General features: G+C 38.1%; 2 protein-coding genes across 2 annotated transcripts in view; both read right to left on the bottom strand.

The window, feature by feature from the left end:
* F5 (coagulation factor V) overlaps positions 1 to 8623 on the bottom strand; it is a 35116-nt gene extending 26493 nt beyond the window's left edge. The window contains exons 1-3 of the mRNA XM_048926703.1: positions 8291 to 8623; positions 4441 to 4532; positions 3188 to 3310 (exon numbers count right to left, since the gene is read on the bottom strand). Of these exons, the coding sequence (XP_048782660.1) occupies positions 3188 to 3310; positions 4441 to 4532; positions 8291 to 8451 (376 nt within the window). The 5' untranslated portion in view covers positions 8452 to 8623. The remainder of the gene's footprint in view (positions 1 to 3187; positions 3311 to 4440; positions 4533 to 8290) is intronic.
* A 2189-nt stretch (positions 8624 to 10812) lies between these two features.
* ATG3 (autophagy related 3) overlaps positions 10813 to 27368 on the bottom strand; it is a 28936-nt gene continuing 12380 nt past the window's right edge. Inside the window, exons 6-12 of the mRNA XM_048926902.1 lie at positions 27028 to 27077; positions 25317 to 25398; positions 24797 to 24831; positions 23917 to 24072; positions 23124 to 23251; positions 16341 to 16409; positions 10813 to 15021 (exon numbers count right to left, since the gene is read on the bottom strand). Of these exons, the coding sequence (XP_048782859.1) occupies positions 14940 to 15021; positions 16341 to 16409; positions 23124 to 23251; positions 23917 to 24072; positions 24797 to 24831; positions 25317 to 25398; positions 27028 to 27077 (602 nt within the window). The 3' untranslated portion in view covers positions 10813 to 14939. The remainder of the gene's footprint in view (positions 15022 to 16340; positions 16410 to 23123; positions 23252 to 23916; positions 24073 to 24796; positions 24832 to 25316; positions 25399 to 27027; positions 27078 to 27368) is intronic.

Raw genomic sequence — 27368 nt, 5'->3', positions numbered from 1 at the left:
TCAACAGCTACAGCTCTTTGAGAAGAAGGGGCGCTTCATTCATGCCTTTGCTCTGTCCAGTTCAAATTTACAGTCATTTTCAGGTTTCTGGGGACAAAACCTGCATAAGTCCCCACTGTTGAAGATGCTTCTCTTTTTATGAATAAACATTCTGTAGCACAGTCTTGAGTCTAATTTTCCTTCATTCTGAAAGAGCTAGATTATTAATTAGCAACTTTGTCTTTCTACCTGCTTCAGGCTGTCTTCACAACCTTAATGAATTTTATAAGGCCAGTCCACTACTGCACCTTTTTTATACTTCCATGTGAATTCCAGCTTTCTGCAGCCTACTTGACTATCCTTTAAATTGTCTTAACATCAAATTGTGTTTTATTTTTGATCGCTAGATAGTTTTAAATGGCCAGACAGCATTACGTTGAGTGATAAAAAAAAAAAAGAAAAATGCTAGTTCTGCCCAATCATTGTTGTACCCTGGAAAAGCATTAGACTGTATTTGTGTTATCCAAATGCATATATTCAGGTTCTGCTAGGAAATACAGCTTCTCACCCCTTAACTCCCTTCACTTCCTCAGGTTCCTGAGGTGCAAACTGAACTAGCACAGTGGAGCTGGTCAGGAGAATGTATGTTTCAGAAGACACTCATGTTCCTAGTATTACAGTCACAGACAAGAAAGAAGCTGAAAATAGGTGTGAAGTTTTAATCCACTATCAACAGATACCTGTGCTACACATAAACCCAAACGTTCAAAGAATCACCAAGGTTGGAAAAGATTTCCACGATCATCTAGTCTAACTGTCCACTTATTACCAATACTTCCCCACTAAGCCATCTCCCATAGTACCTCATCTAAACGTTTCTTGATCACCTCCAGGGATGTGACCGCACCATGCCCATGGGCAGCCCATTCCAGCACCTGAACACTGTTTTGGAGAAGAACTTCTTCGTAACATCCAACCTAAATCTCCCCTGGCGCAACTTGAGGCCATTCCCTCCAGTCCTGTCACTAATTATTGCAGGAAAAGAGGCCAACCTCCACCTTGCCATAACCTCCTTTCAAAGTAATTGTAGAGAGTGATAAGCTCAGCCCTGAGCCCCCTCTTCTACACACAAAACAATTCCAGTTCCCTCAGCCACTCCCCATAAGACCTGTGCTCCAGACTCCTCACCAGCTCCGCTGACCTTCTCTGGACACGCTCCAGGGCATCAACATCTTTCCGGTAGTGAGAGGACCAAAACTGAACACAGTACTTGAGGTGCAGCCTCACCAGAGCTGAGTACAGGGGACAATAACCTCCCTGCTCCTGTTGGCTGCATTCTTTCTGATACAAGCCAGGATGCCATTGGCCTTTCTGGCCACCTGGGTACACTGTTGGTTCATGTTAATCAGCCTACCATCAACCAACCTCCCCATGTCCATTTCTTGCACACAATCTTCCAGCCTTTCTGCCCCAAGCCTGTAGCATTGCCTGGGGCTGTTGTGGACAGCATGCAGGACCTGGCACTTGTTGAACTTCATCCCATTGGCCTCAGCCCAGCTTTCCTGCATGTCCAGATTGCTCTGTAGGACTTTCCTACCCCCAGGCAGATTGACACTTCCTGCCAGCTTGGTGTTCCCTGCAAGTTTACTGAGGGTGTACTCAATGTTCTTGGTTAAGATCTTAAACAGGACAGGCCCAGCACATTTCCTTGGGGAGCACAACTCGTGACCAGTCACCAGCTGGATTTAATTCCATTCACCACCACTTTCTTGGCCCAGCCCTCCAGCCAGTTCTTTACCCAGCAGAGTGTACCTGTCCAAGCCACGGGCTGCCAGTTTCTCAGGAGAATAATGTGGGAGACAGCATTGAAGACTTTGCTGAAGTCTAGGTCATCAACAGCCTTTCCCTCGTTTACCAGGCAGGTCACTCAATCACAGAATGAGATCAGGTTAGTTAAGTAGGACCTGCCTTTCACGAACCCATTCTGGCTGGGCCTGATCCCCCGGCTGTCCTGCACATGCTGATCTGCTCCATAATCTTCCGTGGCACCCAGGTCAGGCTGACAGGCTTGTAGCTCCCCAGATCCTCTTTGCAATGCTTCTTGTAGATGAGAGTCACATTGGCAAGCCTCCAGTCCTCTGGGACCTCACTGGATGACCGGGAACACTGCCTCTGCCTGCTCTCTCAGCAACGTTGGATGGATGCCATCTGGCCCTATGCACAGTCTAGGTGGAGTAGCAGGTCTCTAACTGTTTGCACTTGAATTCTGCTCCCCATCTGAGACTTCCAGGTCAGGGGGTAGAGTTCCTGAGGATAAGTGGTCTGACTATTAAAGACAGATGTAAAGAAGGCATTGAGAACCCCTCAGCCTTTTCCTTATCCTCAGTGGTCACATTCACCACCACATACAGTAAAGGACAGAGATTCTCCTTAGCTCTTCTTTTACTATTAATATATTTGTAAAAAAAAATTTTGTTCTCTTTCACTACAGAGTGATTTCAAGCTGGGCTTCTGCCTTTCTAATTTTCTCCCTTCGTATCCTAACAACTTCTTTGTACTCTCACAAAGCTGCCCATCCCTTCTTCCACTGGAGGTACATTCTTTTTCTCTCGGAGAAAAAGTCTCCTGTTCATCCACAAAAGTCGTCTTCTTCTCCTGGCTCATCTTACAGCACAGGGAGACAGCTTGCTCCTACCTTTACCCTTCAGAACTGAATCTCCAGATACCCTCCCTATCAGCATCCTGAATAGTTTAAAATCTGCCCTCTGGAAGTCCAAGGTAGCAGTTTTGCCCCCCTACTTTCTTGACATCACCAAGAACAGAGAACTGCCATTTCATGGTCACTCTGCTCAAGACAGCTCCTGTTCTCCATATCTCCCACCAGTCCTCTGTTTGTGAACAACAGATCTGGTGGGGCACCTCCTCTGGAAGGCTCTCTTACAAGCTGCATCAGGAAGTTATCTTCCACACACTCTAGAAACCACTCTAGAAACTGCTTCATTTGCACTGTATTTACAGCATATATCAGGGAAGTTGAAATCCCCCGTGAGAACAAGAGCTGGTAATCATGCAACTTCTGCCAGCTGCTCATAGAACACCTTGTCTGTCTCTTCATCCTGGAAGATGAAGACCCCCACCAGGATGTCAGCATTGGTCGGTTCTCTCTCTAGTCTACAAGAAGTAAACATGGGGATTTTACAGCATTTACCTTCCGCCTTTTTGTTGTAAACTAAGCCTTGGGGATGAATACTTATGGGCTTGTCAGCCATATTCTTAAAGTGAACTATTAAAGTATCTCCCACTTCGGCACGCAGGGTTGGCCCAAGCAATCCTGTCAAGATAAGGAGAGAAAAACTGTGAACAAAACAGTTTGCTTAATGAAAGGAAGAATTCTTTTTCCAGCAGAGAATAAGAGCTTGCTCAAAGTACAAGTTGCACAAACTATAAACAGGAACATAATACCACTGCAAAGATTTACCTGTAAAAAGGCTCATCAGGCAGAAAAACCTGCAGTTTACCGACAGTTATGTTATAAAACTGAGTGAGTAGCACTCTGGCTATTTTCCAGATATTGCATATTTATCAAACGGTTTCTGTTGGACGTTCATTGGGAATTTCTAGGATTCATTCCTTCACATGCAATTTAAGCAGATATTTTTAGGGAGGCAGAAAAAGAGATTTCAAGGGCATTAAAATATTTCTTTAAGTAGCGCTCTCAATGCATCTGTCAAAGAACAAAAAGTACCTAGAATGTATTCTAAAGTTCAAAATCACATGTTGAAATTTTTTTTACACAAAGCCTGCAAATGGTTCTAGGAGGGCCTTAAACCTTTTCTCATATTGCAGAACCAACCAAAAAAAAAAAACCTCATTAGAAAAAGCCTGCTAAAGTAATCTTTCACCTGTTTGTCTCCTTTATTGTAAGCCACTTTGTGAATTTCTTCCTCTGTTAAATAAGAATTTTCAGAAAAAAGAGGAAAACACATTTGGAAAAAAATCAGATTTTTCAGGCTCACTTGGAACAACTTGGTATCACCAAAACGACATAAGTTTGCTTTGAAATTAGATTTAACATCTGAAGTTATTTTTTCCATTAATATGAAGAACAGACTATGTAATTACTCTGCATAAGTATCAAAATACAAGTATAACACTTATGTATAGCATCAATACAAGACTTTGCCTCCATCTATCTAAAGCACCTTGAAATAGTAAAGGACATCAAAGGCAAGGAGTTATTTTTTCACACTTGACCTCATAATTCATTTCTTTCTTTCCATTCCTTCCTTTCCGGTGATCTATCAGAAACACATTTAGTCTCAGAACTTGAGCAAATTGCACATGAATTTATAGTGTCATATATAGTGTCATATAGTGTCACATTACTGTGATACTGTGATACAGATACTGTGTTACTGGCTTTAAGACAAGCAGCAAACAAGCATCTTCTTTTCTATTTACCTGTGGACTTATCTGCTGGCTTTTCTTTTTTAAAATCCACTTCATATTCTCTGTAAGAAATTTTCTTAAACACAGGATCCAAATGTATCAATCTGAAACCACAAGAGTTACAAAAAAATTAAAAGAATGAAGATTCAAAAAAATGTCATTACAGATTAACAGATACCTTGGAAAATGAATTCTGGAATTACATTTCATCACTTCCACATTTCGCTGAAGGCTGGCCACCATATTCCAACTCTTTGTACAGTCTTTCTTTCCCTGTTACTTCACTGTACCTATGATATTCTTGAGCTAAACTTTTTCATATATATTAGACATACAATTACAATACCTAGCACAGTTTACCCCTTATTTTGCTTCGAGTTTCTATAGTCCTGATTTTGTGATGAAGATGTCTTTATTTTCTTCACTATTTAAGACACAGTGGAAGATGTTCTGACCATCTTTATCTGGAAAGCATCTGACACAACACTATGAGAAACCTGTATTTCTCTTTAAGGCTCATCACAATGATTCTATAATAGCATAAATAACAAACACCAGTAGCAGCTATGACAAAAATAAATAACTAACACAACTACTGCTCAGGGAAACCTGGCAGTTCTTAGTCTTGTTACATAGATGACATGCACACCAAGTAGACCACAAACTGTTTTCTCAGCAAATGCACAGGCAAGCAGGAGGAAACCAGCACAGAAGCCTTCTGGAATTAAAATAATGGTGAAACAAATGTTAAAGGGAAAATACTTTGTGCTTAGTTTAACATTTATGGTTGATTTCCTAGTACGTACAATGACTGAATCCAACAGTACTTCTACTTGCTATTTTTGTAATGCCCTCTCAGTTAAGCAAGGCACTTTTGATAGCAGGAAGTTTATGGGCTGCTCACACACACAGGCTGAGCAGAGATCAAATGAGCTGGCTTCAATGACATTCAGGGTCCAGATGGGGGAGATCTATTCTTGAAGGGATTTTTGTAAATCCTTCTCTTGCACTTTTGCAACAACAGTCAGGCAGAAGCAGTTCATGCTTCAAATCTTGGAAGTCACTGATAAAATTTAATTTCACTCTGAAGGAGAAGGGCATGATCCATGATCTTCACTGATGTGCTGCCCTAATGTGGCAATGTGCAATAGAACACGTACATAAGACTACAGGGGTAGAGAAAGAAACTTACCAATGCCAACTGTACAGCTAAAAGAAACCAAGTAATTGGGTTACCAACACTTCACAAGTCTCAGAACATGCAATTTGGTCCAGTTACAAAACTTTCAGTAGCTGCACCTGCAATGCTTCACTCACAAAAAACACATTTTCACTCTAAGTATTTTATGTATGTTACTTATACATGGTAATCTATAAACCTCTATAAAGATAGAGGGACCTTGATAAACTCAAAAGGTGGGCCCATGTGAAATTATTGAAATTCAATAAAGCAAAGTGCAAGGTTTTGCACCTAGTTTGGGGTGATCCCAGATGTTTATACAGACTGGGAGAAGAACTTTTTGAGAGCAGCCATGCTGAGAAGGACTTACGGGTCCTGGTTGATGAAAAACTTACCATGAACCAACAGTGAGCCCTCATAGCCTGGAAGGCCAACGGTACCCTGGGCTGCATCAGAAGAGGGGTGGCCAGCAGGGTGAGGAAGGTGATTGTCTCTCTCTACTCTGCCCTTGTGAGGCCCCAGCTAGAGTGTTATGTCCAGGTCTGGGGCCCCAAACACAGGAAAGATGCAGAGCTACTAGGAAAGGCTTAGAGGAAGGCCACAAAGATGATCAGAGGGATAGAGCACCCCTCCTATGAAGACAGGCTGAAGGAGCAGGGCTTGTAGAGAAGGGAAGGCTCCAGGTAGACACCATTATGGCTTTCTAATATTTATATACTAGTCATTAGGGAGATTTTAAACAGGAGAGAAATCAACTTTTTACATGGGTAGATAATGATAGGACAAGGGGTAATGATTTTAAACTAAAGAGAGAAGATTTAGATTAGATGTCCAGGGGAAGTTTTTCATTGAGAAGATAGTGAGGTGCTGGAACAGGTTTGCCCAGATAAGCTGTTGATGCCCCACTTCTGGAGGTGTTCAAGGCCAGACTGGATGAGGCCCCAGGCAACCAGAGCTGCTGAGTGACAACCCTGCTGGCAGAGGGTGGCCTGGAACTATGAGATCTTTACAGTCCCTTCCAAACCAAGCCATTCTATGACTCTGTGCTGAAGAGAAGCTAAGTATCCTTAGTCTAAACATCTTGAAGCTCAATTAAAAAAAAATAAAAAATAAAAAATCAGCAGAATCCACTTTATTTTCAGCATCATCATTTACCTGGAACTCTAAGAAGCAAACAATCACATTCTTACTCTACATTTAAGCACCGAGTTTCTGCTGAAAGAGAATGTTACATACTTAAATGCCTTTGGGATTCAAGTCATTAGCCTTTCTGCAATAAATATTTTTCCAGAGGGTTGTTTTTTTTTTTGAGCTGATGTTCTACAGAGTTCATTAGATCCATTCAATATTGTGTTGCTCTATGTACTTATGTGATATTACTTCAATAGGCATTGTATATGGAAAAAGTCTTACAAAACTATAGACTGAAAACTTCAAACTGAGGTTTGAGGCATACCCTATCCACTGCATGAAAACAATTTATGCAAAATGTGATGTTTAATAAAATGGTAGGTAATCTGCATATTGATGCATTTAGTGCAGACAAGAATTAAGTTCTAAACACTAAATCCACGCGTCCAGGCCAATAGTTGACATTTGGCTTAGTTTACCCATACTTAAATTCCATTTTCTTCTATCTTGGCCGTTTGGTATTAAGGTGATAGCAGTTTTCTTACACTTCCAAGGGGAGTTTTAGAAACCATAGAAACTTTGTTTGAATTAATCTTGAAAAACATTTAGAAAAACTGAAATCTGACCTGGAAGCTCGGCTTTACACACACACAAAACCAGACTAAGAAAACCAGTCATGCGCTGATACAAAAAAAATGCAGTAGTATCAAAATACATCCTTCAGTATCAGAGAAAACACATAATTTGTATTATTTAACCCCAATTCATGAACAAATAAAAGCTGTGAATTGTGTCCATATAGTGAGCATAGTATAAGAACGAAGTATAATTAAGACAATTCCAAAGAAGGTGCAAGTCATTTGCAGCATTGCACTTGCGGTGTTTATTATCACAAGCATATCTTGTCAAAACAAAGAAGCTAATTTATATGCTCGATCTGCATGTGCATGTAGCATTATCAGCTTGCAATGCAATAAGAAAAAAGAATTTTGAAAATAGTATTTTCACTTAAATAGCAATATTTGATTCTACAACCTTTGCTCAGCAGAACCCAGGATGAACATTTCACAGAAACTACTGAATAACTCAGAAACAACATCAGCTAGTTCCAAAGTTCATCAGGCTCTGATTTAAGTGAAAGTAAGAGTACCCAAATTAGAAACTACTTATTCCCTAAAGTCTGAAAGCTTTTGCAGAATGACCAATCTACTGCTAATTCTAGCAATCCACAAAATCCATACTTTTAAAAATAATGACACTAAAACAAAACAAGACAAAACAACCCCAGACAACAAAACAAACAAACAAAAACCACCGTACAGATACAAAAGATGATAAAAGCAAGTTCTGAATATATGCAACAAAAGTGCTCTGAAAATCTAAAAAAATGATTTTATTAAAGCTTCTGATACTTCATTGGTTCTAGATGAGATCACACAGGTCCTCCAAAACCAACTGAAGTATTCCTGGTCTCTGAAATTCTATGAGACTAAAAAACTTTCAGTCACAAGACAGGACTAGTTTCACCCTTCCCATCTTGTACTTTGTTACCTGGACTTTTCCTCAGACTCCGGTTTGTAGGTCCAAACAGTGAACTGAGCAGCTATATAATGCTCCCTGACCTTCACAGCTCCCACCACGTGCTTCTCTGAGTCCGGCCACCATGAACTGAGCAGAAGCAAGAGAAAAAGATGCATGCAGTGGAGTGTCATGGTACGAATGCCTGCTTATGCTGCTCTGGAAGATGAAGCAGAAACTGCTACTTTTATTGCTGTTTCAGCTTCTAACTTCCCCTCAGAAATGAAATAATCCTGACGCAAGAGGGTAACACTGTTCGCTACACTCAGGTCACTGCTCTTCACCTCCTCCTCCCCTTGCTGACAGGCATCCAGTAGAGATAAAAAAAAAAAAAAACAACCTGTTTAAACTACCTTCACTCCCCTCCTCCACATCATTTTCAGGAAGAGACAGGCACCAAGGGGAAGCTGCTTCAGCCCCCCTACAGACTGTGGGTGGGTCATTGTCTACTGAAGCAGCAGGATATCAGAAGCAGGAAACAATTACTTAGATTACTTACAATTACAAGATGTTTGACTTGGTTAGGAAGAAGGGGGCACGTATTCCATCTTCCAAGAAGATTTAAAAAAACACAAAACTCAGCAGATAGTCAATATAGTGGAAATTTCCCAGTTGGATTTTGCATCTCTTAGAGCCTAAGGAATCATTCCTTTTGAGAGACAAAATGCTGAAGGATTAGATACAGGGACTAGAAGTGGATGCAGAGCTAAATATATTTCAAGTTTACTTCAGGTTACCTCATACTGAATATTCATAATTTCCAAACACGTTGTTAACTTCAGTTTGGTTCTCACAACATTCTCAAGAAACTCAGATAATGGATAATGAAATGGCTTCCCATTGGCAGCTCACAGGCCAGCCTGAAGATTTGTCTGCAATCAGAATCCTTCTAATCAAGTCTTCATTAGGATTTATTGTAATTTATCTGAGGAAAAATTATGAGGAAAGTACCTTTTGATAAGCTCAGTATAAATGTCAACTATATCAACAAAGGCGTCTCCCTGTTTTTGCTAGTGTTTAAAAACATGTCAAAACAACAAGAAAATTGTTAAATTTGATCCCTGTACACTGGGATTATTGGAGAAAAAGAAAAAACACTATTTTTTTTTTCCCATGAATACATATTTACAATGTTGTTTTTTTTTTCTTCAAGAATGTCTTGCTGATGTTTCCAAGAAAAAAAAGAACCTAACTTACTTAAAAAAAGAAGTCAAAATAATTTCATTCCAGACTCAGACAAAAATAAGGATGAAATTACTTTATACTACTTCAAAACAAAAGCTGCTAAGTTCCAGGTTCAACAATTCCTTGCTCAACAGCAGAATGCCTAACTGGCAGCTTCTATGGTAACTCTATCCAAACGAGTATGACATAGCCTTAGAAGAGATAGGGAGACAGTTATAAAATAAACAAATGAGACATGACTAATTGCTAAATGTTCACTTACAAAGTTCTGGATAGTTCAGTGCCTAAACCTGAAAAAAAAAGAAATCACAATCAACTTGTAGAGCAAAAAACCACAGGCATGGAAAAATAGGTTAGCTCCTATTCCACCTGCATGGAGCTCATTAGTTGTAGCCAAGAGCTGCTTTGACTCATACATGAACTTGATTCAAAATCCAGAATCCAGCAACAACCAAATAGGACTACAGTGTGTGCAATACTATTGAAGAGAAAATCTTAGGTACACAGTTCAATAGTATCTCATTATTAAATAATTATTGTTTTGATTAAAGAATCCACCACAATCCTTAACAAACTGCTTCAACGATTTTAAAGTAATTAGTTACAATATTTGTCTCACTTCTGCTTTGGTCCTAATCTTATCTCTGGCGAAGGATTTATTTCAGTGCCAGTGTTTAAAAGTTTGACAGTGTAAAAATGCCTGTAATTTGGATTTTATGAAAAAATAATTTCTGGGCAAATGAACAATTTGTACAAAACTGATGAAGAACAGCTGTTTCTGAAGTACATTCAGTTAAAACTTAACCATCCTCACTTTTAAATCAGTTGTCTCATCTCCAGAAGCACATTTCTCAGACACCGACTCATGAAGAAGTAATCAAAAAGTAAAAGGGATCAAATACATTAGGAATCAAAAATGCATTGTATCAGTGAAATCGCTTTTCACAAACCTGGCTGATAAAATCAATAGTTTTAAAAGAAGAGCGATCAAAATAGACCAGACCAATCTTCCATTAAGCTACAATGATTAGCATGCATCAGCCTTCTTTAATCTTTTAAGAACAAAGTCCCATGTTGGCTATTTACCTATTTTCTCCTCACTTTTCCCATCTCATAAGATCCACATAAAGTTGAGTAGCCTGAAGTCATCTGGGTTAGCCTGTTTCTTTTTTGGTAGTAATTTAAAAAAAACTTACTGTACCTCACTGTGTCCTCCAGGCTTTGGGATGTTTCAGTGTTTTGAACATCAGTATTAATAACCTGAAGACCCTGATTCTTTCTATTTTTTTTCTATTAACTGCCTACAGTTGTGGTTGTTTTTTTTTCCAGTTAGCATTGGCTGTCTGCAAAATACTAAAATAAATAATGTTACAAGTGATGCAGAAATACATTTTCAGGTTCAGTTCTTTCAAAACCATGCAATTTTATCGTCTATACATAAACATAGCTACAATATTAACAACTTCTCCTTGGCAACACTGTATGTGTATCTAGTTTTGTTATCATCATTGCTTGCCCTTATTTTTAAACAGCAGCAGTAACACCAAAAGATTTTGTGGGCAAAAGCCATGCATGGAGTTGCTTGGATCCAGTCCACACTGACAAAAGACATTCAGTGTTATTCCCAAAAACCATGTAGTACTTTTGGGATATATTGATATTCACATGATTTTTTCACATTGATATTTGGGATGTATTGATATTCACATGCTCCATAAAAATAAAGCATGGAAAGAGAAACATAAGTAGTATTTTCTAATAATAAAAGCTAGCTACTTCCTACTGAGGAAATGTATTGTCTATTCCAACACCTAGTAATTATGGTCCTGGAACAGAAACATACTGAAATGGTGGCGCTGTAGATTGACCCTTAAAACAAATTATAATCATAAGTTTTTCAGGCCTAATAGCCTAGACTGAGTCTGTGCAATCAAGAATAGATAACTTTTCAAGAAAGAGCTCTGAAATTATTTTCCTCTTTCTACAAATTACTAGGACCTATAACAAAATTCTTTCTGCTTTATCACAAACACTATCCTAAGTGCTCCAAGGCAGCAACAACTCAAAAGCTGCTGTCAGTTTTAACAGTTGCATTATTGTGACAAAGAGGGAGCTAGCATAAAGTAAAGGTTATATAGCAATTATTGAATTGGTTGCTATTAATAACCTCACACAGACTTCTCCCTCTCCCATTCAAGCACACAAAAAGCACAACGTGCCCAGTAAGAATACTTCATTTAGCAAAGGGTGAAAGGACTTCTATGGGCAAACAGTGAGTTAATTATTGATCAGCAGCAAACACATGGTTTTGAATGCAGGTAAAAGATGGAGAGGGCACTTACCAAATCTACCAGGCACAATTCATATGAGAAGCCACCAAATAAATATCTTCACATCTGTAAGAATGCACTAAAGCTAATAGAAGTTAAAAAATGACTAATTTTAGAAAATTTGAAGCAGATGTACTATGTTGAAAGCCACAAGTGCATACTGTGAAAATGAACAGTATTTAGAAACTCTTCACCTTTCTTTCTGAGAACAACTTACACATGCTGTATTTGGTGGCAGCACACATATAAGAACACATTCCGTGCGGCTCTTCTATGACCACATAACATCTGTGGTCATACAGACTATAGGACAGCAAAAATGCAGAACAAAAATATTTAACATATTTGTCTGACATTGTTGCCTTTTGGTCTGAAAAATGTTCCTATTAAGAAAGAAAAACTACCTTCCATTAACATTAGTAACAACAGACTCAAAAAATTTTTACTTATTTTTGCCCCAAACTTTTCAGTCTTATTCCACAAGGGATTTTGCTCCTACTCTCAGTCCTTCTTGTATTCTGTGTTTCTGTTTGACTTCTATACTAGGATTTCTTTATTTGTGCAGTCTTACCACTGATTTGCTAAACAGGACAAACTGCCTTCATGCTAAGTCAGTCATAGCAGCATGTCCACCTTGGCTTTCTTTCTGCTTAGAATAAAAGCGGTCAGAACACAGGCATTCTGGTATTCTAGCAACTGATTAGGCTGTTTGTTACCAAGCTGGTTAAACCAGCTGCACTTTCCCACACCTACAAGGAACAGATGAATTGAACTTTCAAAATTCTAAATAAATAAATGTGGTTTGTTTTTTTTTCACGTCTCATTTAGTATCACTGAGGTTAGTCCCTTTTCATCAAAACCCATTTTCTCTAGCAATAAATAAATGAATAAATAAAACCACAACTTCAGTTCAGATTCAATGGAATCAGAATTTTACCCAGGTTTCCACTGCAATACCTGTAAACTAGGATGTATTCAGAAAAGTCTAAGACTGATAAATAGTGATCTAGAAGGCAAGTGTAAAGCCATAGAAACTATAAAATGTGCAGCAGAGGAAGCACACCAGGAGAGCAGAACTTCTCAGGAACTTTTTTAACGTAGAAGAAAAATTCAGACCATGCAGAATTCGCTAAAAGCTACAACTGAAGTTATTGTATTTGCTTAAATTTATAGCAGATCCTACAACAGCAATCCTCACTTTAAAAGGAATTTTTAATACTAGTGCCAAACAGAACAAAATATGAATGTACAGTATAACTGCTGGAAGCATACACATCAGCTTTTCAGGTCAGGTACAGCCACTCTGATATGCAGCCAAATAGAGAGCATCATACATGTTAGTCACCAAGTATCTGCTTATTTTCAAGTGTGGGATGGGCTTTATGGTACTCAGAGTATATTAGTGCTACAAATTCAATATTTAATATCCTGGTGCTGATGGAAGCCACTGGCTAGCTGGCTTCAGTGCTGTTGCCCTGTTTATCTGAAATGGTCACACAAAAAAGCCTTCAGTAGTTTAAATCATGCCAACTTACTTTCACCAACAGCCTGACTAAGAAGAATGTCATAATTACTATCTTAACATATTGGAAACCAGTGAAAAACTAATTTACCCTCCTAACGAGAACATTTTGGCAGAGCAAAGAAACAGAAACTCCAACATAATGTATTAATGCTGGTTAATTTTAAATCATAAGATCTGTTTGGTCCCCTCCTCATTAAAAAAGTAAAAAGAATCTATTCACTAGGTGAAGAACAACAATTTCACCCGCTACCAAAAAATCCAAAACATCTTTGAAATGAATCTGATAAGGAAATCTTATTGCATGACTCAGTGGGTGTGGTTTTTATCATGTTTCAGCCAGCATTACTGTTCACTTACGCAGACATTGCTTAAATTCTGTCCAAGAAGGAAGTGAAGATGGATATCAAAAGAGGAAAGTTAATTTAAATACAGAAGAATTGGTTACAGGCTCTCAGGTAAGAGCATGGTACAGAGAACAGCCAAGAAAGGGTTCCCTTATGCCAGCCTTCTTCTCCAACAGTAAATTCAGACAGCCACAGGTATCCAACTTCGGATTCTCTGGCAGGGTGACGTTTGGCAGACAATGATGTTGCGATAGCTACACAGATTTAAGTGAACCTATGACATACACTTACCAATCCTTTCTCCCCATCTCCATCAATGAAAAACTAATGTTGTACAGCGAAAAAAAGTGGCTGCCAAAACCTGGATGTGTCTGTGATACCTGACTTCACAAACATCACAAACAATAACAGGTTCAGTTACCCTCAAAATGGAAACCATGCTATTAAGCTACCAGTTAGCATAGTCTATAGGTCAAGACACGTTACAAGACTAAACTTTAGTCTAACACAGTGATTTTAACCCTCTACCTTCAATCTGGGATTTTTTCAACACGACTGTTCTTGCCTTTATTACAAGATCAACAGACTACACACTAATACTATTTCTCTCCCTAAAAATTCCATCTCAAAATGCTAACCTTGTTCTAGTGTGAATATAAATTAGTTTTCATAGCATGCTTATTTGGAGCTACTTTAGTTTAAGATGCAGTTAAGTTTTCCTAACAAGATTCTACTTAATTTCTTTCAGGTTTAAATCTTCCTACAGTTAGAGCAAATATAAGCATTCACAACGAGGGGAAAACAAACAAATAAACAAACAAACAAAAAACCAGCAAAAAAAACAAACCCCAAATGCCTTCGCTTTCAGGTGAATTTAAATCAGACAAAAATAAATGAATCACATTTTTGAGAATCATCTTAGCAACAAAGCCAAAAGCATAAGGATTCTACTAATAAAGGAGACTGACTTCCGTGTATGGAGGAAAAATAGTTTTCTGTTGAAATCATTTTGAAAGAATTATGAACAAAAAAAATCCACTTCTTATTGCAGTATGTATACAGGAATGAAAGTGATTTATTTATTACACACAAAAACTTTTATTAAAAAGGCTGGTAATGGAACATTTTATTTTCATCTATCAGCTTGATAAAAGGTTAATTACAGAAATTGTGTATAATGTATGTCACATGGATGGGTTATTTAAAAAAAAGACTTGATACAGGATCTTTTATCTTAGTTACATTGTAAAGTGCCTTGTGTAGTCATATTCTATTGTTGGAATGACTGCCTGTACAAATTTCAAGAAAATAAGAAGGTACCTGAATTTCTTGTTAAGGAAGAGTTGTAAAAACTGGAAATCCCATAAAACAAACTAGAAGTCACTTACAATATTTCGTTCAACTGTTGTTCTTGCTAGCAGGAAAATAGCACTTAGAAATTATACAGTTAGAGACTGGGAAACTAATACAACAGATCTCTAGTAATAACATCTGGTGCTTGCCCAAACATAGAAGTCTTACTTTTTCAAGATCAAACAAGGAACCAGAAGTTACTTTCAATAACTCTTACAAATATCATACAAGAACATATAATGCCATTTACAAACTTAACATTTGTTACTAACAAATGCCAAGCTGAACTGAACCTAGCAAGGCTAATTCCTTCCTGCAGCTGCAGGGAAAACAGGCTTCTTCTCACAGAATGGCTCATGGATCATGAATCTCCAACCCCCCTGCAACATGCAGGGCCACCAACCTCCACATTTAAAGCTAGACCAGGCTGCCCAGGGCCCCATCCAACCTGGCCTTGAACACCTCCAGGGATGGGGCAACCTCTCTGGGCAGCCTGTTCCAGCACCTCACCACTCTCTCTGTAAAGAACTTAAACTGAAACTTCTCAGTTTCAGTCTCTCAGAAAAAAAAGTAAGCTGCTGTTCTGAAACACCCTTTGGAAGTGCTCCTTGCTCTTGAGAAGGGAAGGAGAAATAAGCTTTGCTAAGCTCAAAAGCTTGCCTTTGAATAGCAGATTTTCTTAGTCTTCCCTGTATGATACACCTTCAAACGATTGTTGGTCCCAAATTTGTAATGTTGAGTATGCTGGACAATTGTAAACTGAGGTGTCTGTCCACTTGTGACTGAGGCATACAGTGAAACAAAAACTAAAATAAATCACTAAAATCGATCTCAGAGCCAAATCTAATACCAAAGTAGTACATCTGATATTTCCAAGTCTACTATGTGGTAATATCAAAGCATGGATTCTCAAACTTCACTTAAATACATGCCAACTCCGGCCAACGTCTATGTAACTCCAGCCTTATCTTCTTAATACATCCTCCCTCACCAGGATCTCAATTGCATATTCATAGCTACCTCCTTAATTGAGATGCAAACTTTCAATCTTGTCCCTTCTACTCGTTTTCCACTCTGGTTCCTCACCTGCCCTTCCCTCTCCCCAGCAGAGTAGCAGTGTTCATTTACACAAAAGGAGCTCATCCCAGAAAACTAATTAAGTACTACCACAAACATGGTTTATTGCTTTCACACACTATTGAATTCTAGCTTAGGAACCCTTAAGTAACAGCTCCCTACACTGAAAGAAATCCTTACAAATAGCATGCAGTAATGAAAAAGGATACATGTGAACTCCAAGTTCTCCTCCACCTTCTGCAACAGTCTCTATTATTTTCTTCATCACTTCTGCGTGCCTGAAATACAGATTAGAAACAGTGAACGAAAAAATAACGAAAAAATAACTTCTTCATCTCAATAAAATCATATTACCTGCAAATTAAAAAGTTTCGGATGTTTGGTTCCAACAGCAGCAAGATGAAACTTGCAGTTTATTAACAGAGAAGTCCCAACAACGACTGAAATATTAACACTGAAGTGCTGAATATAACAATTGCCAGCCTCCTACATTCACAAAGAAAAAGAAAATATTCTATGCTACAGTGAAGACTGAGTAGCATAATGCAAGACAGTATATTTTCCTTGCTGCTTGTACAATTGTTAATTGTAAAATGACAAAGTCATCAGGAAAGTCTCTAGAAGGTAATTCTCACTATAAGCAGCAAGCCAGAAGAAGTCCCCAGATGATCTCTGAAGATGACCTAGAAATCACTGCAGCGTTTTCATCTGCCTCGGGTGATTTTCAGTGTGCTTAAGAAATATCAAACACATAACTCATAGTTTCCTTGGAAATGCAGGGTAAGCCAAACCTACATAAAACACCTTTTATAAGAATATAAAATGGAATCACAAACTATCTGAGGTTAGAAAAGTTTCTGGTCATTGCCTAGTACTGCCAAGTCCAGCTTTTCCTGCAAGAAGAACAGTTAAGCTAGAACCGACTGCTCAGGAGCCTGTCTGATCTCGTTTTGCACACCTCCAACAAGGAAAGCTAAAAATCTTTTAATGATCAGCTACAATTCAGGAATAATAGTCTTGTGTTCAAGACAGCTATTCTATATCATAAACTAAGGGATGAAGAACATACCAACTCAGAGGAGGAAAATACTGTACGGTCAATTGAAGTTTTAATTATAACTTATTAACTCAGACTCACAGGTTGTCACTTTCACCTATCCATCAGCTTTAAATTCATGATTCTGTAGGCAGTCCTGGCCAGAAACGCCACATGGTGTTGTGTTTGCCCACCCATTTAACAGTGCAAGTTAGTCAACAGTAGCAGTTTAAAGTACTCATCCAAAAACAAACTGTATTTGTAAGAACCAGGAAGAGTGGTAAGCACAGTCTGAATAACTTACTGAACATCCTTTGACATAATTATACAAATCAAAACAGCCTAAATAACTGACTAATAGTGGCATTTAGTAATTATCTCTAAAGTTACTCATGCCGACAGTGACTGCAAACACAAGGAAGGAAGTTGTTGTAAAGTTACCAAGACACTTTGTAAACAGGAACGTGTAAGTCTGGGAAATGATAAAGGTCAGCATTTGTCACTTACTGTGCTGTTGGTCCTTAGAAACCAACTTATCATCAGAGTTGATTCCAATTCTGGATCCTCATGATGCCACTGCAGAACTTATGCTCACACAGGTACCTAAGCCAGATGCTTCTTTGCAGGCATGTGGCCTCTGTTACAACTTAAGTTTCATCCTCTCATCTGTTAATGGTGAGTTATTTTTTGTAGTGGCACAAGTACAAGTCACCACACAGCTATTTTAAGTCTTTTACAGGATACTGGCTCAACCTCATACAGAATCACAGAATCACAGGGTTGGAAGGGTCCTCAAGGATCATGAATCTCCAATAGCCCCCTGCCACAGGCAGGGCCACCAACCTCCACATTTAATGCAACCAGGCTGCCCAGGCCCCATCCAACCTGGCCTTGAACACCTCCAGGGATGGGGCATCCACAACCTCTCTGGGCAGCCTGTTCCAGCACCTCACCACTCTCTCTGTAAAGAACTTCCCCCTGACATCCAACCTAAATCTTCCCTCCCTCAACTGAAAACCATTTCCCTTTGTCCTGCTGTTATTTACCCTTTCAAAGACTTGATTCCCCTCCTGTTTATAGCCTCCCCTTAGGTACTGAAATGCTGCAACGAGGTCACCCCGCAGCCTTCTTTTCTCCAGGCTGAACAAGCCCAGCTCCCTCAGCCCACACGTACACCTTAATGAGAGTTGCTCTTTCCAGTTTTCTAAGAACTAGTAAAAGATAACTGGAATTCTCTAACAGCCACATAATGGTCATTCTTACAGTCTTACAGTTACCTGTGAGAAACTTTGTGACTTAGAAGCTTTCAAAAGTTGGTTTCCTTCTACAAGAAAATTTTGAGAAGACAACGTGAAGAATATGTATCCTAAAAATAAAAGAAGCAAGCTAACTTCGGGAGAAGTGTAATTTGAAAAACCCTACCTAGAAATCTCAAAGATTATTATTATTACCTTACTTCTGAATATTAGTTCCCCCAAAATAACTGGTTGCCTTAACCCAAGGTAACTGTAAATGCTACGTGTTCACTGATGTTTGTTTCAGGCCTGTTTGTATACCACTTGAGCTAACAAGTAGATCAGTAGATCAAACATTTGAAACATCTACTAAAATCTCCTAATTTACTTACTGGTATATTACCAACTCTTGATGTGCTTCAAGTAATATGAGTTAACATTCATATTCTAAGTGAAAAATACTGTTGTTCATATTGAAAAGAAATTGAGACAGATACGTATAGAGTTAAGTCCGTAAATAAATAAATTGAGAGAATCCAGTTTATTAGATTGATTACACTCTCATAAGTTTTTACTTTGTTAAAAGTTTTTGCTTTTGAAGAGAATCACAGAACTGTAGGGGTTGGAAGGGACCTCCAGAGATCACCAAGTCCAATTCTCCTGCCAAAGCAGGCCCCCCACCGCAGGTTGCACAGGCTGGCATCCAGACAGGTCTTGAATATTACCAGAGAAGACTGCACAACCTGGGCTGCCCATTCCAGTGCACTGTCACTCTTACTGTGTGGAACTTCTTGTGCTCCAGTTTATGCCCAATTCCCCTTGGAAGTAACTAAAATCTTTCAGAAGTAAATGAATAAATAAAATCAACCTAACAGTGGAATTCAGCACAGTTGACATACTGATATTTTCTCAGTATCAGCTGAAAGGGAAAATTACAACACTGAAAAGTAAATGTATACAATAAAAACCATCCTGACCTATTGGGGGGAAACACAACCCACAAACCACACAACAGCAATACCAGAAATGATCGATTATTCACAGTTCAAAACAGTAAAAAGCCTTCTTCAGGACTTTCAGTGTAGTGGACAACTATAAGCTTCTAGAACAAAGAGCTGAATTTAAGACTCTGTAGGACAGTGTATTTTCAAGAGAAAACCTTCCATGAATGTGACTCAGTGTCTGTAACTGCTCACACAAAAAGACACTGGTGCGAAAAAAGCACAGAGGTGCTATTTTCAGTATAAACCTGCATAATCTTGACAGTTGACCATAAACTCTACAATTCACTTATCCTGAGCCTTACAATCACTTCCCTGCTGACAGCTTACACTATGTAAGGTTAAAAGACTTCAAAAGCCTATTATTATACATTCTGAAGGAGAGGAAAATATGATCTTGGAATTAGTATATGTAATTCAAACCCAATTGTAAATGTGTTTAGTAGTTAACTAGTTTGCTATCAAATTATCAATCATTAAACCCACATAAATAGCGAGAACTGTGGTTAAACCAGTTTCCAGCAATTAATGAGGAAGTTGAATGTGTTCCTGCTGGTATCATAAAAATGCTGATAAGGAATACAACTTCCAGAAGAGCTGCAAGATTAACACTTTCAACTAACTACTTAAAATAGAAGCAGTCTTAAGAAGTGGCAGTCTCCCTCATGCCAACATCCCATTTCCTCCTGTTCTCTGACGCAGGACAGAAGGACATACGCATTGCAAGAAACAGCCAAGTGAGTTTAGGACCACGCAAGTACCCTACATTACACAATATATGTAATGTGTAGGGAAGCAACAGCTGCAGAGCTAGAAAAACACTAACTTAACAACAAAACATTTTTGACCTTTTAAAATAAATTAATAAATAAAATCTCAGAAGTCCAGACCTTCTCAGCTATAAGCCTTATTAAATTAAGGAGATGGAATAGCTTGCCTCATACAGCAAGAGAACATATTTAACGCTTTAAGAATTAAGCAGCATGAGGCAACCTAATTTAACCACGGCCTTTGTAACATTAGTACCTAGCAGTCACATAGAATTCCATTTTAAACCACCATTTTAGATACACTATCAGTCACTTTCTTCAGTTCTCAGGACAACATCTGCTAACTTACACAATGTCAAGCAGTTGCCAGTCAATTAGATCACCTCGTCTTGTTTTGGAGAAGGCTACATTGCTTCCTCTACATTTAAGACTAGTGACAAACTGATCTCACTGCAATATCAATCTTCCTTTTTTGTTCTTAAAAGACTAATTGCAATAAGTCTCACGATGCAAGCTGTTTTTCCAAGGGTAGATGTGAATTATGTAACAAAGTCACTGAAACTTTACTCATTTCAGAGGAAGAACACATACACTCACAGCTCTCCTCTGTGAAAAAATTTCAATCCAAATTCACAGGCTAATAGGAAATTGGTTCTTCTTCTATAAAGAAGTCTGCAAAATTAAACAGGATACATTGTCGTCACAGACCAGAATATACTCCACAGCTTTAAGTAGTCAGCAAGGGTTGTCATGCCCAAATATCTTGTCATTATTTCTTTTGTGAGTGCCCTCCAACATGCATCCATCAGAGGCTTCCTCACATCCCTTTATTAGCAGGTCTTTCAGCATCCACTAAATTGAGCCACATCAGGAACGTTTTCTTCTTTGCTTTGGTTAATTGCCTTCCCACTCAGTCTGCTAAACCATCCTACATTCATCCCACCTGATCAACCATCAAAAGTAAAGAACAGCATATGCTATTTTCTTCCCAAATCCTTCTTACAGCAAAAGATCTTTTTCATTCTCCTCATTATCTGACAAACTCATAGTACATGCTCAAAAAAGAGGCCTGAGCACGTACTTAGTAATGCTTCCCTCAAATTTTCCAAGTCTCCAGCAGTACACAGACTAGAGGCTTCCTAATTCTGAAACAGTAACCACACCTGACAACTCTTGACAACTTTTCTTCCATTAACTTCCTAAACAACTTTAATATTTAGTTTTCTTAGATACATGCAGAGTTTACTCCTTTTTCTGGCTTTCAACGTGCCAGTAGTGAGTTCAATTCAATAATACGCACTTTACTACTGAGGAAAAAAATAACAAGAAAGACCTACTGGCTATTGTCCCGCTGTGGCTTTCATGATAAGAGTCACTGAAATCAGAACTCATTCCTCAGCTGTCTTTTGCTAGCTGAAGGGTCCCAGATTATTCAAATCATTTCTTATTTGGAAGAAGCTTCATAACTGCAGCTGTTCCTGATACCCTATCTGTACCTCTTCCTTTATCTCAAAGACTACAGAATGGATAACAACAACTTACTGCAGTATTCAACATATAGGTCATCCCACAGATTCACAGAAGGAACTTAATGTTTTCTGTTTTAGTCTTTATTCCTTTTCTAATAGTTCTCTAAGTTGTATCTGCTTCCTATACTACTCTCGAGTACCAAGGCTTGTCTAGATGGGTCTTTATAGACTTAAACCTGGTCATTTAAAGACCAACAATGAAGTCCATTACTTAAATTTCTCTACATCAGCTGAACTGGGCAGAAAGCTATTTCCCACTTGTAAAATGTTTTCCCTGCTTAATATTGTGCAGGCATAAGCTTGAGTGCTTGTTAAAAGCAGAGACTATTGCAAGGCGGTGGTTAATGAACCAAAATCTGGAAGACAAGATGCAGATTATAAAACACATGGATATACAACGTCATAAGATCAAGAGCAGCCATCCACCAGTTCAAAGCTTCCATTCTTTATAAAGAATGGTACAGCCTTCCCAAAATTAATCGTATGTTCAAAGAATGCCTAACCTAGAAGTAAGAATGCTTTGAATCTGCAGAAGTTACCACAAGCTTGTCAGTCACATGCCAATTGTTTGGCATCTCAACTAGGGACACAAGATCCAGAATTGTTTCTTCAAGCACAAAGAAACTTCTGTGAGTGAAAGGGACAATCAGAATTTCTATTTATTTGTATAGTAAGCATGTACACAATATGGGATGTTTTTCCTTTTTATTTTTTAATGGAAAAAAAAAAAAAAAGAGAGAGAGAAAGCCCAAACTCACATCTCCAAGATCTTGATAATAACAAGAAGCTGAAGAATCACTCTACATCTAAGATAAAAGCCATCTTCAAAAACATGTTAGAAAAAATATCTGTGCAACTAATCTAACTACAGACTACTTGTATATTGGATAAGAAATGTGGAAATGCAACAGAAAAGATCCTGAAAACAATTTTTTTTTTTTTTAAACATAAGTGCAAAATAATATTTCAGTGTGACAATTACAGGACCTGTACTTAGCAGTTTAATGGACATTTTGGGGAGAAGGTAGTAATAAAAGAGAGTTCTTTCACACTGAAATAACATTTTCCTGCTCTCAAAGCATATATTATAATTCTACTCCCCCAAAAACAGCAAATGAAAGCACAGAACTTGCTTTATAGAGTTCTAGTAGTCTGCCATCTTCTGGAATTTCTGGGAAAGTGGAGGAAAAGCAAGTTAAGCACAGAAAAGAGAACTCTAACTGCATAGTACATTTGCAGCAGTGAGCAGTGGAATGACCTCAGAGAAAAACTATTATCTGTATTTTATATTCCTTCAGAAGCTAAGAGACCATTGTGGCAGCCAAGTATGGAAATAAGTCCAAAAAAACCTGAATCAAAACTTTAACAAGAACAGCAAAGTGCCTTATGTCCACATCCCACATCACACTAGAAACACTTACCTGCATGGATGAACTGAGCACATGGGAGGTGGAGGAAGGTGAGGATGGTTTTCAATGGTCACAGTCTTCTTGACGTGATCTTGACTAATGTCTTCATACATATGCTCTACTGTTAAAGGCTGCCGTTGCTACAAAGCAAAAGGGAACACTCCATCAAAAGCATTACTAAAAAAGAATTTTTTACTGCTTCTTAGTAATTCTAGCATCACGAACACATGTAGTACCATAAGTCACAAGTACAACAGTTCTGAAAGTACACTGAAAATACAGATTGTGTTAAAATTCATACGGTGTTGAAATAGTACTACATAAAACCTTGCTTTTAGTATATAAGGTGAATGGTCAATTTTATATATGACAACCAAGGCCCTGGTTCCCATCTAGGTACCTGAGTCATAAGCCCTCATCAACTTTGATCCAAGAAACTTAGCTAGTAAAAGGGAAGTGATTTATCTGATCTTTTTATCACAAAAACACATGTTTAGTTGTCTGAATTGACAGGGGTTATTTCTCTTAGCTTCTCTTAGAGCAATAGCTTAAAAAATAACAGTGCACAATCCCCCTTTTTTCCAAAAATACTTAGTTACCAAATACAATTTTTCAGTGAAATAATTTCTGTGTCCTGCAACCCTAAAAGCCGTCTGCAATCCTGACTGCGGAATGGCTTCCTCACCATTTCTTCCTTTCAATTTGCACTGTGATTTAGAAAGTAATAACAAAGTAGCCTTGTTATCTGACTTGGTCTCATTTCACAGAAGTGGGAAAACAAACAAACAAAGAAACATTGCTGTACCTCATCATATCCAAATAACCAGAGCCTTGGAGTTTGGTAATACTTGTCGTAAGTGATGTAGAGGTCATAAGTTCTAGTCTGTAGAATAGCATCTTCCCCTCCAACATCAACTTTGGCTTTGTTAACTTCTACAATCTGTCTTGTGTCAAGTGTTGCCTGGTTTTCAAGGTGAAAATGACATTAGTATAGTCCTGTTTGTATTCCCTCTTGTCCCATCCTATGCAGCTAGGTAGGGCTGCAAGATCAAAATAAATGTTCTCCAGTGTACATTAAGAAATACAGGCTTTTAGGTTTTGTTTTCAATCTTCAAAGAAGTAATATAAATTTCTCCCCACTTTTTTTTTTGTTTGTTTTTTAAGACACAATTTCTCAAGGAAAGGTGCAACTACGTTGTCCTACCCTCTTCCCTTCTTCCACCAAAAACTTTTAAACAAAAAAGACAATCCCAATGAAATTCACAAGGCAGGTCTCAGATTATGCAGGTTTCATGAAAACCTCAGAGGTGCCTCCAAATAATGATGCCCTGTCTTCCCTCATTAGATTCTGGAGTGTGCACGTAATTAACTGAACCTATAAGACACTCCGTCCACCACATACAGGTTTTAGAACAACCACCACACTTTATAACTTGTGAATTGAGCACAGTATGTGAGCAGAGCAAAACAGAACAGCAAAGAAAGCAAAATTACTGCGGTCAAAATTTCTAAGGACCTAAGAGTTAAGGTAGTCAGGAAGGAGACAAATCCAAAGGAAACCAAGCTCAGGAATCCCACTGCTCCTAATAACCTTATGTGAGCCACTTAACACCTTTATTTTTACTTTGCTTGTGCTCATACTGGTGATAAGTATTTTAACAGACAAGACAGAACAGTTCACTCACATCATCTGTCTCCAATAGCCCACTTTCTTCATATTCTGAAAAGAAGATCCATAAAATTCTGTGTTCAGTTCACAGCTAGTTGTCATATTTCTCATTCCCACTGTCACATGTATATAAACATGTTTTACTCACATAGATTTCCCAACCCCCAAGCCAGACTAAGCCTTTTTAATACAAATGTGACAAAGCCTACAAGTACATGATAAACAATCCTTAAAAAAGTGATTTTTAGTTGACAGATTAGGTACAGCCATGTAGCAGGAATGAAACTATGCTAAATTCCTAACTTTTCTTTGCTTCTACGCTGCTACTTAAACCTATTCGCCTGTCAGTAGTCATTGAGATTTCACCACACAAATTAAACATGCATCAATAAGACCATATAAAAGATAATAAAAGAGATCTGCCTGCTGATTTTTGTTAGCATGCATTCTGTAAAAATAAAGTAGTATTCTCTTAAAGTGTACCACTATAGCTAAAGGCCTGAAAAAAAGTGCATCCCATTCAATTAAGGAAATACCTTCCATGTCTGCAGCTTCTCCTTCATCTTCCTCGTCATCATCTTCACAGGATGCTGATCGCTCTGGTATTTTTATATTATCCTTTAGATAAAAAGTAAAAATTGAAAGCACTACTTTAAAGACAGCTGCATTTAAGATGCCTCAGCAAATCTCAAGTATTTAGGTCCAATCAAAACAGCCATGCAAAAAATAAATAAATAAATGAAATGATCTGCAATACTAACAAGGATTATACTGAACTCAAATATTTGCCTTAAAAATCCACTAAAAATTTCTCCTTTGACTTTGTAGTCCAGACTGATTCTATTTATATGTAAAGAATAATCACAAATAAAGAAAGAAGTATTATAACCCACTTGCCTCAAATGAAAGCCCACAACTAGACATGTAGATTAAGACTTTCTATAAACTAAGCCACAAACAAGCCCTCAAACAACTTTTGTGCCTATGGATAACGTTCGAATCCAACAGACAATTCCAGAGAAATTCAGAGAGGGAGGCCTCAATTTATGCCAATGTCATGAAGACTTCAAGAGAATACTCAAAACAATGATTAGAATTAGGAGCTGCTCTAATTATAAGGAAAACAAAACAAAACATAATTAGTACATAACTATGTCGTTCAGTAGTTCAGCAAATGGTATATAAGCAGAAAAAGATTTGTCATTCTGGATTGGCCCTGTGATCCAAGAAATGAAGTACCCTACATGCAGATTTTTCTTCTGTGTACAAAATAGAAGTGAAATCCTTAACACAACAGCAGTTGCACATCCAATAAGGTTCTAGAATTACATTTTGTAGAAACAACAGTCACCTCCAGGTGATTCTTAAGAGAGTTTTTTCTACCCTTACGTAACTGAGTTGTCAAAAAGTTGTATTTTCACAGTGTTCAGTACAGTCTCACTTGGATGAATTTCACAGTTAACCACACCAACAGAGTTTGAGTTGCTTACAATTTCCGTTCTCTTTCCATCTAATCTTCAGAATCAAAAGATTCATGCTTGGATGGTTTCGCACATTCTTAAAGGACACAAATAGAACTCCACTCGAGCGTTCATCATTAAAATCATTTTGCCCTTTGTGACATTCTCCCCATCTCTTAAGCACATTAGCTATTACACATATCCATTTCAATTTCTGTTCTCAGTTTCATGAGGCCTTAAGTTTCAGATTTGGATCCTGCTACCGAGTGATTTTTTGGAAACGTACAGAAACTGATGACTTTGTAAGATATTTAAACAGTGCTAGTATGTCAGTGAATGTGAGGGCATCAAACAGGACTTAAAGAGTTTAAACACTACTGCAAATGAAGTTTAAAGATTATGAATAAATACTTCCTACTCCTGCATTATTTTTCCACAAAAAAAAAAGAATTATTTACAATGGATCACCAAACATCAGCTTCCTGAGAAACAAGGGGAGTTATCACTGTAAATCCAGGTGCATTTTCAGTTTGTAGAAGTTTGGCACAAGAGCACACTAGTTAAACACAGCCTAAAAAGAACACCACTCTGGTAAACACATGGTAATGTAGAGATACACATGCTTAAATCAGTATCACAAGCTATGAAGGCCAATGAATATCTGCAACACATCTAGTGACAAAGAGTATTCTAGACTTTCAGAAGCAATACTAGATGGCTGCAGGGAAGATTTCTATTACCTTTATGTCCAATAATAAAGCAAAAAAAATAATTCCAAAGCAAGTACCTTACAGTCTAGAGTGATCTCCTTAACTGCTTCTGTTGCACCCGCTATACCTGTTAATTGAACAATAAGTTTGCATTAAAGAAGCCTGCTTCTCTGTTACAGAACACTACAACGAATGATGCATCTCAGAAAGCAGCATATGATCATTCCTATTACATCTCACAATTCTAGATATTTGAAAAGCTATTTATTTGGTGTTGGCAGCATGCTTGGAGCTGAACATCCATAAACAAACCATGCTGGTAATGCACAGCACAGTAGCACAGCTCTTATGCTGCAAACAAATTTTGTTGATGGAATAACAGCAAAGTAATTTGGATTTTTTATTTTAAGGATCGTTG

Source organism: Lagopus muta, chromosome 1, assembly GCF_023343835.1.
Source record: "Lagopus muta isolate bLagMut1 chromosome 1, bLagMut1 primary, whole genome shotgun sequence".
Lineage (NCBI taxonomy): Eukaryota > Metazoa > Chordata > Aves > Galliformes > Phasianidae > Lagopus > Lagopus muta.
The sequence above is the reverse complement of the archived record's forward strand: the minus strand, read 5'-3'. Positions and strand labels throughout refer to the sequence as shown.